This window comes from Aythya fuligula, chromosome 5 (genome assembly GCF_009819795.1).
Source record: "Aythya fuligula isolate bAytFul2 chromosome 5, bAytFul2.pri, whole genome shotgun sequence".
Lineage (NCBI taxonomy): Eukaryota > Metazoa > Chordata > Aves > Anseriformes > Anatidae > Aythya > Aythya fuligula.
The window spans coordinates 36,626,560-36,640,056 of NC_045563.1; the positions used below are offsets into that span (position 1 = coordinate 36,626,560).

The 13,497-nt window shown below is 47.8% G+C and overlaps 1 protein-coding gene across 6 annotated transcripts in view; it reads right to left on the reverse strand.

The window, feature by feature from the left end:
* Positions 1-266: 266 nt before the first annotated feature.
* The window catches only part of SUSD6 (sushi domain containing 6), an 86,658-nt gene continuing 73,427 nt past the window's right edge, over positions 267-13,497 (reverse strand). For all 6 annotated transcript variants that reach the window (XM_032187709.1, XM_032187711.1, XM_032187713.1 and 3 more), the window contains 4 exons: positions 10,090-10,287; positions 6,984-7,122; positions 5,614-6,035; positions 267-3,988 (listed from right to left, as the gene is read on the reverse strand). In XM_032187709.1, coding sequence (XP_032043600.1) covers positions 3,963-3,988; positions 5,614-6,035; positions 6,984-7,122; positions 10,090-10,287 — 785 coding nt within the window. In that variant the 3' untranslated portion in view covers positions 267-3,962. The remainder of the gene's footprint in view (positions 3,989-5,613; positions 6,036-6,983; positions 7,123-10,089; positions 10,288-13,497) is intronic.

A 13,497-nucleotide genomic window follows, 5' to 3' on the forward strand; every position in this document is an offset into this window, starting at 1 on the left:
GAGCCAGCCCATCATCTGACCTGAGCTTCATCATGCACTTCCCCACGGGCTACTGTCAGCTTCACTTGCTGGTTCTCTCAGACCAGCCCAGTACTTGGGCTGAAAACACTGCAGTTGGCTGAATTTATTTTTTTTTAATCCAAAAAATTAAACCAAAAGAGTAAGGAGGTTTTTCTATTGCACATTGTACTTTGAATTTCTGAAATGCCCTTTTAATTTATTTTTTTTAATATTGGACTCCAAAACTGAAAAAGAAACTTTACAAATAAGTGCTATTTTTTATTCTTCCGATGTAATCAGATCATTTTAATGTTCTTGAGCTTCACAAGGCCCTGCACGAGTGACAGAAGATGAAATGATCATGGTGGGTGTGCTAAATAAGCAAAATGCCTCCCTTTGAATTCTTTTTGTCGGGCTTAGGTGGGAAAACAGGTAAGGGGGCTGTGACCCCAGCAGAAAACAAACAAAAGAACAACAAAAAGCCAATCACCCAGCACCTTACACCTTGCAAGGCTAAGCCCCTGCACTCCCCATCCACCTCGAGGAGATCCAGGCTGCACCCACCTGTGACCCCTGCCCACAGGGCTCACCCTGCTCAGAGGCAAGGAACCTTCCTGGGGGGGCAGAGCTCAGGATGAGGGATCTCTGAGTCTAGGTCCCTGCTCCCACCATAAATAAGTAAAGGCAGGGCTGTGCAATTTGGTTCATCTTCCTAGGTCTCTGCCCTGAGGACTCCCCAGTCCTCCAGCCTCCGCAGAATAAAAGCAAACCCAAGCAGCAATCACTTGCTAATCAGTAAATAAAGCGAGTCCTCACTCCTCTTTGAGAAAAGATATCCAGCAGACAACAAAGCCCTAGCTTCCTCCCCCAGCCACGCTACCTTATCTGATAAGGAAGCAAACTCACAAGCTGGATGCAGTAACCCCAAAGCCCTTTCCATGCTCTGTCTTATGCTGGCAGGCAGCTGGGGCTCCCAGCACGGCAGGCAGCCCGGCCTGGGAGCTGCTCTTTCACCCTCTTACAAGCCAGCAGAAGCTGACTATTTATGCCTGATCACAAGACCGATGCTTGCGCGCTTCCCTCCACCTCCACATTTGTTTTTTTCCTCTTAGTGAGTTATTTTCCCAGAATTTCTTGAAGTGAAAGAAAATTAAAGCGCTCCCTCTTCTGTGCAGCTGCCTTCCCTTCCCCACCCAAACTGATTTTTTTCTCCCCACCTGGCAGCTGCTTACTTTCCTACAGCAGGGAGCGGAGGCAGGACCACACAGTGCACACTTTCTGCTAGCTGAACAGGCACTCGTCCAGGGCAAGGTCGGGCTTGGGATCAGCTTCCAGCTTCATTACAGGATTCTTTCACCAAGGTGGTACTGGGGTAAAGGACGGCTCCCTGCAGGCAGACAGCATGCACCTGACTTTTACACCCTGATTGCTCAGGGTCAGTTTCAGGAGGCAGGACCTTAAATACACAACAAGCACGTCCTACTTGGAGCTGGTTAGGAAGCAGGAAAAAATTCCCATACTCTTTCCCTCAGCTTTGCACACTCGCTCAGTCTCTCCATATGCCCTGATAAAACCAGTGAATAAGACAATTTGCTCAAGCTCAGAACATTTTTAAGGTAGGAGTTAAAAGCTAAATGGGAACATTCCCATGCTTGTTTTCTAAAATCCCAATAACAGACCTGTAAACATTTGCCCTCTACAGTGCTTGAACTCGAAACACGACAGCCCATTGTAGAACAACACGGGATTTTCATCACCCCAACTGAACAAAAAAAATACCCAAACTGGATTTGCCAAATTCTTGTTAATGCAAGATAATGTGAGCAACAGGGAAGGGAGTTTAAAATGCTGCATTTTTAAATTATTAACACCCCTCTGAACAGGGATGGGGAAAATAGGAGTCTTCCATCCACATGCACGTGCCATCCCAGCTGTCCTGGGATTAAACAGCTCCTCAGGAACAGGAGCAGCAGGTGCATGGCCGGACACCACGGCCAATCCCCATTTCCTGGAACTGGAGCTGAGCCGCAGTGATTATTTATTTCTTTTAAAGGTGTTGTGTCACTGCTACCAAGTGCTCTGGCAACATATTTGTGGAGCAACAAGGATGAGGATAGGAAGGGTCAGAAAACAAAAGCAAAGCAGCAAAGGAAGTATCCCTGTTTACCTGTAAATTACCACACGATGTGTAAGGCCATGACATTTTGCTCCTTCAACTCAAATGAAAAATGTAGCAGCTTCTCACAGGGCACTCTCCTGGTTGCTTTGAGAATCCCATGACAAAGCACCTGCCCTTAAGAAGCCAGCTCTTCTTGCTGAAACCAATTCCATGCAACCTAGTTTCCAGACAACCTCTCTGAAGAACCCTACAGCTTCCATGCTTTTGTGACCGGATCGCCCATCCCGGATGAACTTGGTGTCCTGCAGAAATGAAGTCCTGGTAGCAGCCACCAGGATATTCTGACAGAGAACTGGGGGGGGGCAGAGGTATATGTATTTCTGTATTTTGTTTCCCCTGCTGCAAGAACTAAAGCAGTCTTTAAAATTTACAATCAGGATTCAGCTGTGGTGTCCCTGGGCACTACTGGCAGCAACGGGCGGCTGCGTTGTGTTCAGGAGAGACTTTGTGGATGTGGCCGTGCCCCGACCACACGACAAAGAAGCCCTCCTGTGCTGGCCCACTGAAGCCCATTAGGACAAAACAGCAGACTTGCTATATGGAGCTAGGAAGACACATCAGCCTCGTAGGTGGCAGTTACCCAGGATGTGAGTAACGAAGTACCTGGGGTGACTGGGGAGGTAATTTGGGATTGCACCAGCGGCACAAAGCGTTCACCACCTATGGGCATTGTTCTCTTGACAGCTGCAAACACGTGAACTGCCTCCAGCCCACATCTGAAAGCATCACCTCTGCCTGCAGGAATGACCAGAGGAACCTAAGCATTAGTGCAGAACAACCTTAATGGGGAAAGCCAATTGGAAATGGGTTTGTTCAGAAGAGCGGGGCCACAGATTTGGTTCCAGCCCTGATGCCTAAGTGAATGCAACCAACTCACAGAAAGTCCTTTCTGGACCCTGCGAACCACTGTCCTTTCTCCAAGGCTCTCCCAACAATCTTAACATCAGGAGCTACTCTGGCACAGGACCAAAGCCAAAAGGGCTGTTTCATTGACAGTACAGTCCCAGTCACAGCTTCCAGAAACACAGCATAACCAGCTGGGCTACACAGGTAGAAGAGGCAGAAGTGATTTTCAGAAGCAGACTCTTGCAGAGCTGTTTGTTGGGAAGAGGGCAGAGGGCATTCCTACACGTTGGACTTCACAGCTTTCGGTGCTCTAGCAATTCCCAACTGTTATTGCACAGCTACGCTGCCTCATGGCCCATCTCATCCGAGACACTTCTAGGTATTACAGGCTGCCCCTTAACTGGAATCCCTCCCAAGCCCAGCGTCAGTCCCAGTGAGGCATGTTGTCCTGCCCTATTACAGAGAGGATGCTGGAAGAAGAGCATATAACATATATACCTATATATAAACTGTCTGCACCCAGTGAGCAAGCGGTTTTAGCCCCTCTCTGGGCAGCAGGAGGGCTAGAGAGGCTGATAAGCTGCAACAAGCCGGTGTGAGGAGGAGAAAGGCACAAGAAAAGAGCAGCTCTTCTCAGAGACTGCCGTCAAACATCTGGCTGGGAAAAAGGAGAGGAGAGCTCAAATCCGCTACGTTCCTTGAGCCCCTGATGCAGATGGAAGGGGGAAGCCAGCGCTGCACCAGCCCCACTGGTGCATCCAGGAGGCAACCTGGTGACAACCTTTGGATCTTCAGCTGAGGGCGTCTCTGCTTGGAGGTATCCAGGGCACAGCTCGCGAGGATGGGGAAGGCTGCACAGAGTGCTTCTGTCCCGAAGGCAGGGGAAGGGAGGAGGAAGAAATCCAAGAGGGAGAAGGCTAGGCAAATACAGCAGGCCTCATGCTTCCTTCAACAAGGGAATATCTGAATGGCAGGGAGAGAAAAAAAAAAGAAAATGTCAAACTTTTGTCATTCAACACACACCAAAATCTACTGCTGATAGCAAGACAGGCCCCCATTTCCATTATGTGATAAAGCAGTGTTCTTCCTGCCATCGTAGCACAGCAGAGGGCACCACCCCCAGCTTTGAAAGTCTCCAAGAAGGGACTCTCCATCACCTCTCTGCCTGGCTGCCTAGCCCTGCATTACCTTCCTAGCAGGAAATATTTTCCTAATGCCCAATCTGAATCTGTCAAGTTACTCTTTGTGTTTCAGCAGATTACGCTCAGCTCCCTCTCAGGCCCCTGACTACCTTGGCAGGCCTCCAACAGAGCCTGTTCAATTTCTCCACATTCCTCTTGAACTGGGAGTCCCACAAGAAGAAAAAGTATTCCCATAAAGCCCCGATATTGCGTAGGAGAGGGTAATAACTTCCCTTTCTTCTTTCCCATAACCTCCCCAACCTCTTAGCTTCTCAAAACGCCTGAGATGAGAATTTTCTTGCTGTGTCAGGGATGGCTGGGGATACATGGATCACACCTGGCCTTACCTGACCTGAAGAAATGCAAACTCCAATAGCTGCAGCTTCCTCATCTTTGAGCCGTAAGCACAAGTCTTACGGTCCCCTGCTATTTGGGACTACCCATACAACTTGCATCAGAGGCAATGTTTATTTCCAGGCAGTGATAAAAATGACACAGTGCAGAGGCAACACCCTCTAATTTCTACACTGTGGATTTTTTTTTTTTTATGGTAAGTGCCACTTTGGGGTTTCCACTGTTTGCTTACCAGAGGTTTAATGCCTATCTCAGGACACGTTGCCACTTCTGCCCTTCAGTGGAAATCCCCTTGAACTATTTTTACTGCAAGGCTTCTGGGTGGCACTAGTAAGGCCAGAGGGTGTGACAGCACAGAAAAAAGTGCTGCCCTGAGCTACCTACAAGCCAGTTACATTATTTTTGCCTGAAGACACAGCAGTCTCTGCAGAAGCAATCTTAAACTGCATCTTCACATTGTAAAGCCACTCCTTTGGGGCAGAACAGAAGTCAAGAATGCAAGATACACGGGCCATTGAACAGAGCAGCACCTCTGCCCTGTACCAAGCACCCCCCTTTTGCGTTTTCTCACAAGCCAGGACTGCAGCACCACACGCACTGTGGCAGTAAGCTGTTTACTAAGGTGATCTAAAAATGAAGAAGCCTAAACATCACAAGGGGTTTGTATTTCAGGCATATCCTCCCACTTTCACCAGCTTGTTTTTCCACAAGTGCAGCTCTTTTACTGCCTTTGCACAGTATGCAGAGGCCTCCACAATGCTGGAGGCTGGCATTTCTCTGCAAAGCCTTTGCTGAGACAAGACTGAGCAGCAGAACACCAACAGTCTTTTCAGACTGCCCTTGGCTCCCCCCAAAGCCACATACTTCAGAAGAAGGTATTAACTACTGCTTGTAGTTATGTTGTGAAACATGCCACAGAGACTGTTTCCAAATCTCCTCTGGTGCCAGACGTGTACATATGGGTATTTCTCGCTCTTTTCATGCTATGTGGTCACACTGCAGAACCTACTCTTAAAAAGGTCTCATACAGTGCTCCTTGCCCGAGCCACATACCATCTGTGTATTCCTCAGAGGAAGTGAGGGATAGAAGGCTCTGTATGTCGCTGCTTTCTGAATCCTGGAGTTCTTTCTGTACAGGTCTACTGCTAGCCATGCCAGCTACCCAGGAAGAGGTAGCAGCCTGATGCACAAGAACAGTTTCAGAGCGCTGAGAGCCACTGGCTTCACACAGTCCAGACTGTCCGGGGGCCTCATCTTCTCTGTCAAGGCCGTTGCGAGCCCCTTGGTCCTGCTGCTGCATCTCTCTGGCTCCATTCTGCCCAGCTCCTTCGGACAGCACAATCTGCACCCGGGAGTCCGAGGGTGGAATGCAGTTCCCTGTGCTGCCATACACTGCTTCTTCGTAGGATGGCAAGGCCACTTGGACACCATCCACCATGATAGAGACCTGGTCCCCAGACACTCCTTGGTCTCGCCTCAAAAAAAAAAAAAGGGGCAAAAGGGGAAAAAAAAAACAAGTTGAGCATTTATATTTTATACGTATGTTACCAAGAACAGCCTCCCACCTCTGCCACAGCAGAACTCCAATGCTCACCACTGACTTTTTTAGGGGAGATTGGACAAACATGAATGGTGTTTTACTGAGGTGAAGCAAGTTCTACTGTCAATTGCCATGAAGACGATCAGGGACTGTAATTCACAGTGCCTGATGGATTTAATGGCAAGAGCTGAAGAGGTTACAATGCCTCCTGCCTCAACAGCTAAATCTGACAAAGATCTGACTCAGAGCCTCTGCTTGTAGGTAGAGAACTCTGACCGCAGTTGATTTCAGTTTGTTACACTGCTCTATTCTGAGCCACCGAGCACTGTCTGTTCTACCACCTATGCTGCTGGTGAGATAACTGCTGGCAAGGCTTTAAGAGCTGACAGCTCTTAAATTGTCACCGTGTGAATCAACCTTGGCTGATGGGTCAGAGTCCTGAGACTGAATTTGAACCTTCCTGCTGCTGGACAGCCACATCTCTTATATAAGAGCATTAGCGGTTCATTCAGGAGGAGTCCAACAGTGACTTTTTTTGACCTCAGCTGACAGCGATGTTACAGCGGGGTCCCTTCTCTCATCCACAAACCTAGGCCAGGAGAATTCTCCTCCCCCAGCAGGGAGCCATACAGGATTTGTGTGTGTATCTAATCATCAATACTGACAGAATTCAGGACCAGACAATCTCAGAGAGACTGGGGGAGAAGCACATATACCTGGACACTTTGGCAGCTATCCAAGGCCAGAGGAAGCAGGAGACTGACCTATAGCCAGACCAGAGGGATTCATAACTTTTAACATTCAAGGCCAAGGAAAAAGAGCAAGGAAACCAAGGGTTTCTGCTGCAAAGCAACAGGATGTCTCTGAGCCCAGCTACACTTACCTGCTGTGATGGAACGACTTCAGCTTCGGCTGCAGCAAAACAAACAGCACAACTAAGAGAAGAATCAGGGCAACAGAGCTTGCTGTGGAGGCTACAATGGATAGCGTGGGTACTCCGATTGTCGGCGGAGAGTCCTTTTCTACAAAAGCAAGAGGAATACAAGGTAAAGTGACCCACTCCCTTAAATCATCGCCATAGGGAAGTAGTAACATTTGTGTTGCCTTCTCTCAAGAGTTACACATGTAAGTAGCCCAAGTTTCCTCTACAGTCAAGGCAGAACAGTTCTCTCCTACAGAGGACAATTCAGAGCTTAAGCAGGTCCCCTCTCCATCAGCTGTAAAGGGAACATAAAACATGCACAGCATAAGGGTCTTCTGCAAAAACGTAGGGCAAACACAGAGAAAAGCAATGCAGGGAGGCCATGGGGACAGAGAGGGGACGTTAAGGGTCATGTCATATTTACATCTGGCTGAGCAATAGCTAAAAAATGTCCTTATGTTACCAGTGATGCAAGTAATTGCCTAGCACAATAAGCAGGCTATTCCACTAGGCCAAACAATAGGAAAAGTTCCAGAAAATGGGTTTTCTTGGCTAATGGAACAGTCCCCTGAAAGAATGGGGTGGAAGTCACCTGGCCTGGCATTAAGACACAGTTTCTTTCTCACATAAACACATATCCCAGGGAACAGAGGGAAGGGACGTGTTGCTTCAGGATGCTGAGTTTTCAGTGTAAGATACACATCCCCTGTCCACATTACCTCTTCCTACCCCCTTTCAGCTGTGCCGTATGACTGTACTAGAACCACATTTTGTCTTTTAGAGGTCCATTGCAAGACATGAATAAGTTGGGAACAGACAGAGAAGGGCCAGGAGCTCGTGTTGCTGAGTGTTCACATCATGCCTAGAACATTACACTGGCCCTTTCACCTCTCTGGAGCACACAATTGCCTGTGGATGTGTCGTCTCTCTCCTAACTTTTGTCTTTGGTAGAGCTCTCTACACACTTCACCTCCCCATCAGCATATACTACTGTCCATTTTGCATTCAGGACATTCCCATTTATGCAATTCCTCAATTCCTTTTTGCTACATTCATCACATTCTCCAGGAGTACTGTTCTTAAACTGCAGTGGGATGCAGGACAAACCTGCAAGTAAAGATAAGGGTGAGAAAGAGCACAGAAACAAAAGAAAAAAAAAGCTACAGGATCAATGTTTTTAAGCCTGCAGCCTGAAATCTGTACCCCAAATAGGCATGTAAACTGAAGAAAGTCTGCATTTTCTTCATCTTCTTTTGGGGGTTAAACTTATTGTTTTAGTTTTGAAAAATTTCTGGAAAACAGGTTCAAAACTAGCTTGAACCATCCCCAGGAAAAAATGTCTCATGTACATTTTTCCCTCTGGTAAGTAGGGCCAAGTAAGGATTTCCATTTTCATGATTACTCAGGGCACTTTGAGTACACTGACAGGGAAGAGGGTAAGCAGATAGGGGTGCTCTATTTTCAGTATCAGTACACAATGCTGTAAAACTGCTCACCATGCAGGGTACAGTTCAGCACATCCACCATCTCAGTTTCCAGCAAGATGCTCACTAACTCATAAAAGAAACTGCTGAAAGGCTACAGGACTGATGTGCTCAGAGCTACACAAAACATTTGATAACTGCTCGGGATTTCATTTACTCCTTACAGAACAAGTGGGATGTTACCCATTACCACTCATTTAAAGACCTATCACTCTTCTCTCTACAGTTGCCCTCCTCCTCCTTTTTGCTCCGTGAAAGAGACCTGCTAATTAAACCTCAGCTGACTCTGACCCCACACAGTTGTTGCAAAGACTGTGCTGCCAAAACAATAGCTTTTTCACTTGGCCAGGCTTTTGAAGCCCCATATTTTTATAAGGCCACCAACCCTACAGGATGCTAAAGAAATCTGAGGGACTGCTGCTCATCACAACACAACTCCTTTAGCCCTGATGTAGACCAAGTGCTGCTATGCAGGATTGCCATCCAGGGAGCTCGACCTGCAAAGCTTTCTTCTGCCGCCTGGGTGCAGCAAGGGGAAGGGGGACCACTGCAGAAAGGAAGCCTATGCTGCATTCGAAAAGCCTCTTTGGGATCTAGTTGCTGCCAGGTGAACTCCCAGTTCCCCTTCCTTGTTCGTCACAGGAAGGGGCTGTTGGAGTGGCTGTGACAGAGACACCAAGACGACAGCGTCTGGGACAGGACGCAGTGTTCCGGAGTTCACAGATATGCAGTGAGCTCCACAAGGGGCTTGAAGATGATATTCTGTTTCCTTCTGATTAGGCTAACAAATTTTGCTTTGGGGATTACAAGACAAAATCCCAGAGCACACATCTTGCTGTCTCAGGATGACTGAGCTTTAGAACTCTACCAGCAGGCCAAAACTGAAGAGGGGAGGGCCTTCTCCTTTTATGCAGTACACATGCTTTTAAAAGCAGAAGAACAGCTGGCAACTAAGAGCTGTATGATGAACATTTTCCTGCAAATCTTTTCACTTTCCTGCTTTGATGGAGGAATTCCTGTTCAGCTGGGAGAGACCCACAAAACAAAAGCTGTGCACTTCCATATGGAGACAAGCAGAAATCATTTGTCAGCAATGTCCTTTCCTGCCAGTGCAGTGCAAAGCAGCACCACGAAGCTCTGCCACAGGAGGCCAACAGCTAGTTACCCTGTTTGCAAAGGATATCAGCTCTACACACTCTCACATATGTGGACAGGAGGGTACTGTCAAATCTATCAAGGGCAAAGAGGGACAGCATGGAAAATGCTTCGATTTTAGGGCCTGCCCCGCTTCTGGGATGAGAGCTGCCAAAGAGACTCCACCTCTGTAACTCGTTGTCTCCTTTTCACTCCTTCCCGTGGGATGTCTCCTTGCACGACTGACTCTGAGCTAGCATCAGATGGGCTGTTACAGAAGGGGCATTTTTAACAAAGGGCTGTAATTGTGAGTTACATTCGTGGAATTGCTGGAGCAATGAGTGCAGCTGTATGGACTGCCCCAGCACAACACCAACTATCTAGGGAGAATCTGAAGAGCCAGTATAAGAGCAACTCTGACTGTCCCACTGGACTGAGCGAGTACTCACCCGGGCTGAGCCTGCAGCTGACTTCCATGGCGGGGTTCCACTCTCCATTCTTACAGGTCAGGTATTTGTAGTCTCCTTTCAGCATGTAGCCTTCAACACACAGGTACTCTATGACGCTGCCCGAAGTCAGGGGGTCGTTGCAGGGACTAGGGTGGCATTTGTAGCCTCCATTCTCAGGCTGTGGTGGCTGGGGACAATCTGGAAAGAGAAAGCATCACAGAGGTTATCTCAGATGAAGACATCTGCTACACAACAGATGTGGCACACAGGCAAACTTCCACCTATGAAGGTTCGCTATATTGAGAAGAAACTACCAAAACTAAGGTTTGTTACACAGCAACACAGAACACTGCTCGGTTTCACCTCCAACATGTCTTTTGTGATTGCTAAGTACTGCTTGTTATCCCGGTTGTGCAGTCTAGCTGGCAGGCATCAAACTGGTGATATTTTTGTACAGTGATGTATAAGTTTGTTACAACTGGGATTCTGTACAGGAGAGGCCCAGAAAATCCTTGATGCTATCTTTTCCCCACAGCTGTTTCACTAGTGACTGGGGGGAGAAGCCAACAGCCAGGCTTCCCAATTAGCCTTCCAAGTCTGACAAAAAAGGGTGAGACCTCCTCCTACTGAAATGAATGCAGGATGCAAGCACTCCATTGTGCTATGGATACAATGTCAAGATACAGAACTGCCCCAAAACGTACCCTGGAAACTCACAAGATTTTAGCTGTTTCATAAAAATATACCATGACGCTATGAGAACAGAGCTTTGCTGCAGTAGGACCACATATTCTAGCATATTAAAAAAAAAAAAAAGATATTTCTAAAATAACCCTCTGCTTACCTACAAGGAGGACTGAAGTACTGAAAGCATTTTACATTTCTTCTTGCATCTCCCCTGATGGGTACTGACATAGTAAGTGTGAGAAAATTTCTCACAGAATTTTCAGTTGCCATTCAAATAAAAACAACAAACCACAAATGAGGAAACTGCACTGAAAACAGGATATTTGCATTGCTTAGGATTTCATCTCCTCTGGCAGCTCCTGGTGACTCTGCAGGACCGCCCCAATACGCTCCCATGCTATGTATTTACCTAATTGAAGGAGTGAGAATTCCAGTTTTTTTCCCCTTTAAATCCGGATCTCAAGCTTCACAGAAGAAAATACATCAAAGATCCCTCCAGAGATATTTTGGGGCATGGAAAACCAAGCAACCCACCCTCCCTGTTCTACCACAGTATGGTTTATCCAGGCCTGCCTTAATCCCTGGAGCACACACTCGCAGGCTCTGCCTGCAGGTGAGAAACCCAACTGGGCAAACTTCAGTTAACTGGATTTGGTGCAGGACCTACGAAGAGTAAGAAAACTTGAGACTTGCTCACTATGGAAAAATTTGCTATCCTGTCGCAGTGCGAGTGACCCTTGAACCTAATCACATGTGTGAATGCATCATTGGTAGCGCCTTGTAAATGCCAGCAAACCCCAGGATGAAGGGCTGAGTGAAGCCAATAAGCCTCTGGCATGAGTTCTGCCAGCTTTGTAACTGCAATTCAATTTACTTCTTGAGAGAAAAGGTTAACAGGGGTCTAAGCAGTAGCCTTTCAATAAGACTTTGTTCTTGAGGAGATTTATCCTTAAATAAGGTTCAGAGAAGCCACTGTCCTGTCCCTCACGAGTGTTAACTGTTGCCTCTTCTGCGTTTTTTTTTCTTTCTGCAATCATTTCCAATTTTGTAACCCAGGTTTTAACACTTTACCTTATGAGGCTAAAACTTACAGCCTGTCCAACACTTCAGATCAGCTGCAGCCGCAGCCTCATTACACATTTTGGCACACAGAAACGCCCTGCTGCTTCTACAAGACAGAGATGTTCCCTGCTAAATGGCAGGGACCCGTCTGAGCACCAGAAATACCCTCAGCCATTTAACAAGCACCTCCCTGGGCAATGGCAGCGAGCTTTGGGAAACCCTCCTGTTACCACAAGCCAGGGACAGCTTCCCTGGGCACCTTTAGGCCACAGGAGGCATCTGGAACCGCTCAGCAGCCGGCCCAGCCTCCCACACGCCGCCTTGCTCCAGCAGGAATTTTCCCACACTTGCACACGAGCTTCCCGTTTCCGGAGGAGCACAAGCAGGCTGGCCCCAATGCTGCTTTTAAGGCCTTTGTTAGTCAGGGGAAGAGATACGGAGATGTGGCTAACAGGGCTTTTCTGCAGCAGACGCAGCCCTTTGGGCGCCACAGAGTCACACTGGGAACAACGTGCTGCACAAGGCCCCTAAACCAGAGCTTTAGCTGATTCCAGCAGCTGATTCCTGACTTGTCCTCCTCTTAAAAGAAGAGCTTGCAGAATTAGTCACCTCCTTTTCCTCCCTCTTCTCCCTTAGGTTGACACCACAGCACCCGAGAACATCACAAGTAGTTTACACCTCCCCTGTGACAGAAGAGCAGGCTTACCCTGGCTCTGCTCTGCAGCTGGAGGGTGCGGGCAGACGGGCAGAGGAGCAGTTCAGAGCACGGCTGTGCTGTGAGGGCTCAGCACAGGGCTGGGGAGCAGGCAGCCTGCTCCAGCTCTCCTGCCAGCTCACGCTTCCCAAGCAGGCTGCTTGCTTTTAACCTTCAGTGATGTTTGCATGCTGCTGTGTGGCCCAGCCCCAGGCTAGCGTTACTGTTTGGGTATTACTTTGGCACACTGTCCGACACTTTCTGAGGCACATGAACTAAACAATGGAGAGGATTTTTCAGCCCAATTAAGGCTGGGCAGATTTCAAAGGACACAGCAAAGCCAGGGCAGACAGATTTACTCCTTGCAAGTATTCAAAGGTGGGTGGCACATGGTGGATATATTGAAGCTTCCCAAAAGGTTATAAAAGATCCTCTTAACGATTTTTTGACATTTTGTTAGGAACAGGTATTATAACCACATACACCACCTTCTCAACAGCATCAGCCTAGATTCTCAAAGGTATACACTTGTATTTGAAACACTAAGAAACATGCAGGAGTTTCATTGCCTTCCTCCCTGAAACACATGTTCTTGGAAGTACCCCAGAGCTTATGAGACATCTTAAAGCAAACATACATGCCAGGCAGCGAAGAGAAATACAGCCAAGTTACATAAATTATCGATTTCCTAGGGGGTTACTGACATCCCAGGCTTGCAGTTATTCCCAGCTTCCTGATCCATCACGCTCTGAGGATGCAGAGAAACCATGGTTTTGAACTTTGCAGCCTTGTGCGCAAAGAGGGCAGAGCGCTACTCCCCACGGCCCAGTTTCCAAGAGGTGCTGAAGTTTATGACATCTCCCGAGAGAGCTGGTTCCCTGCCAGCACAGGCTGCTGGAAAACAGGAAGGAGGTAACTGATGAGAAGACTAAACATTTGGGGCATGGCGAACTGTGTTCAGAGGT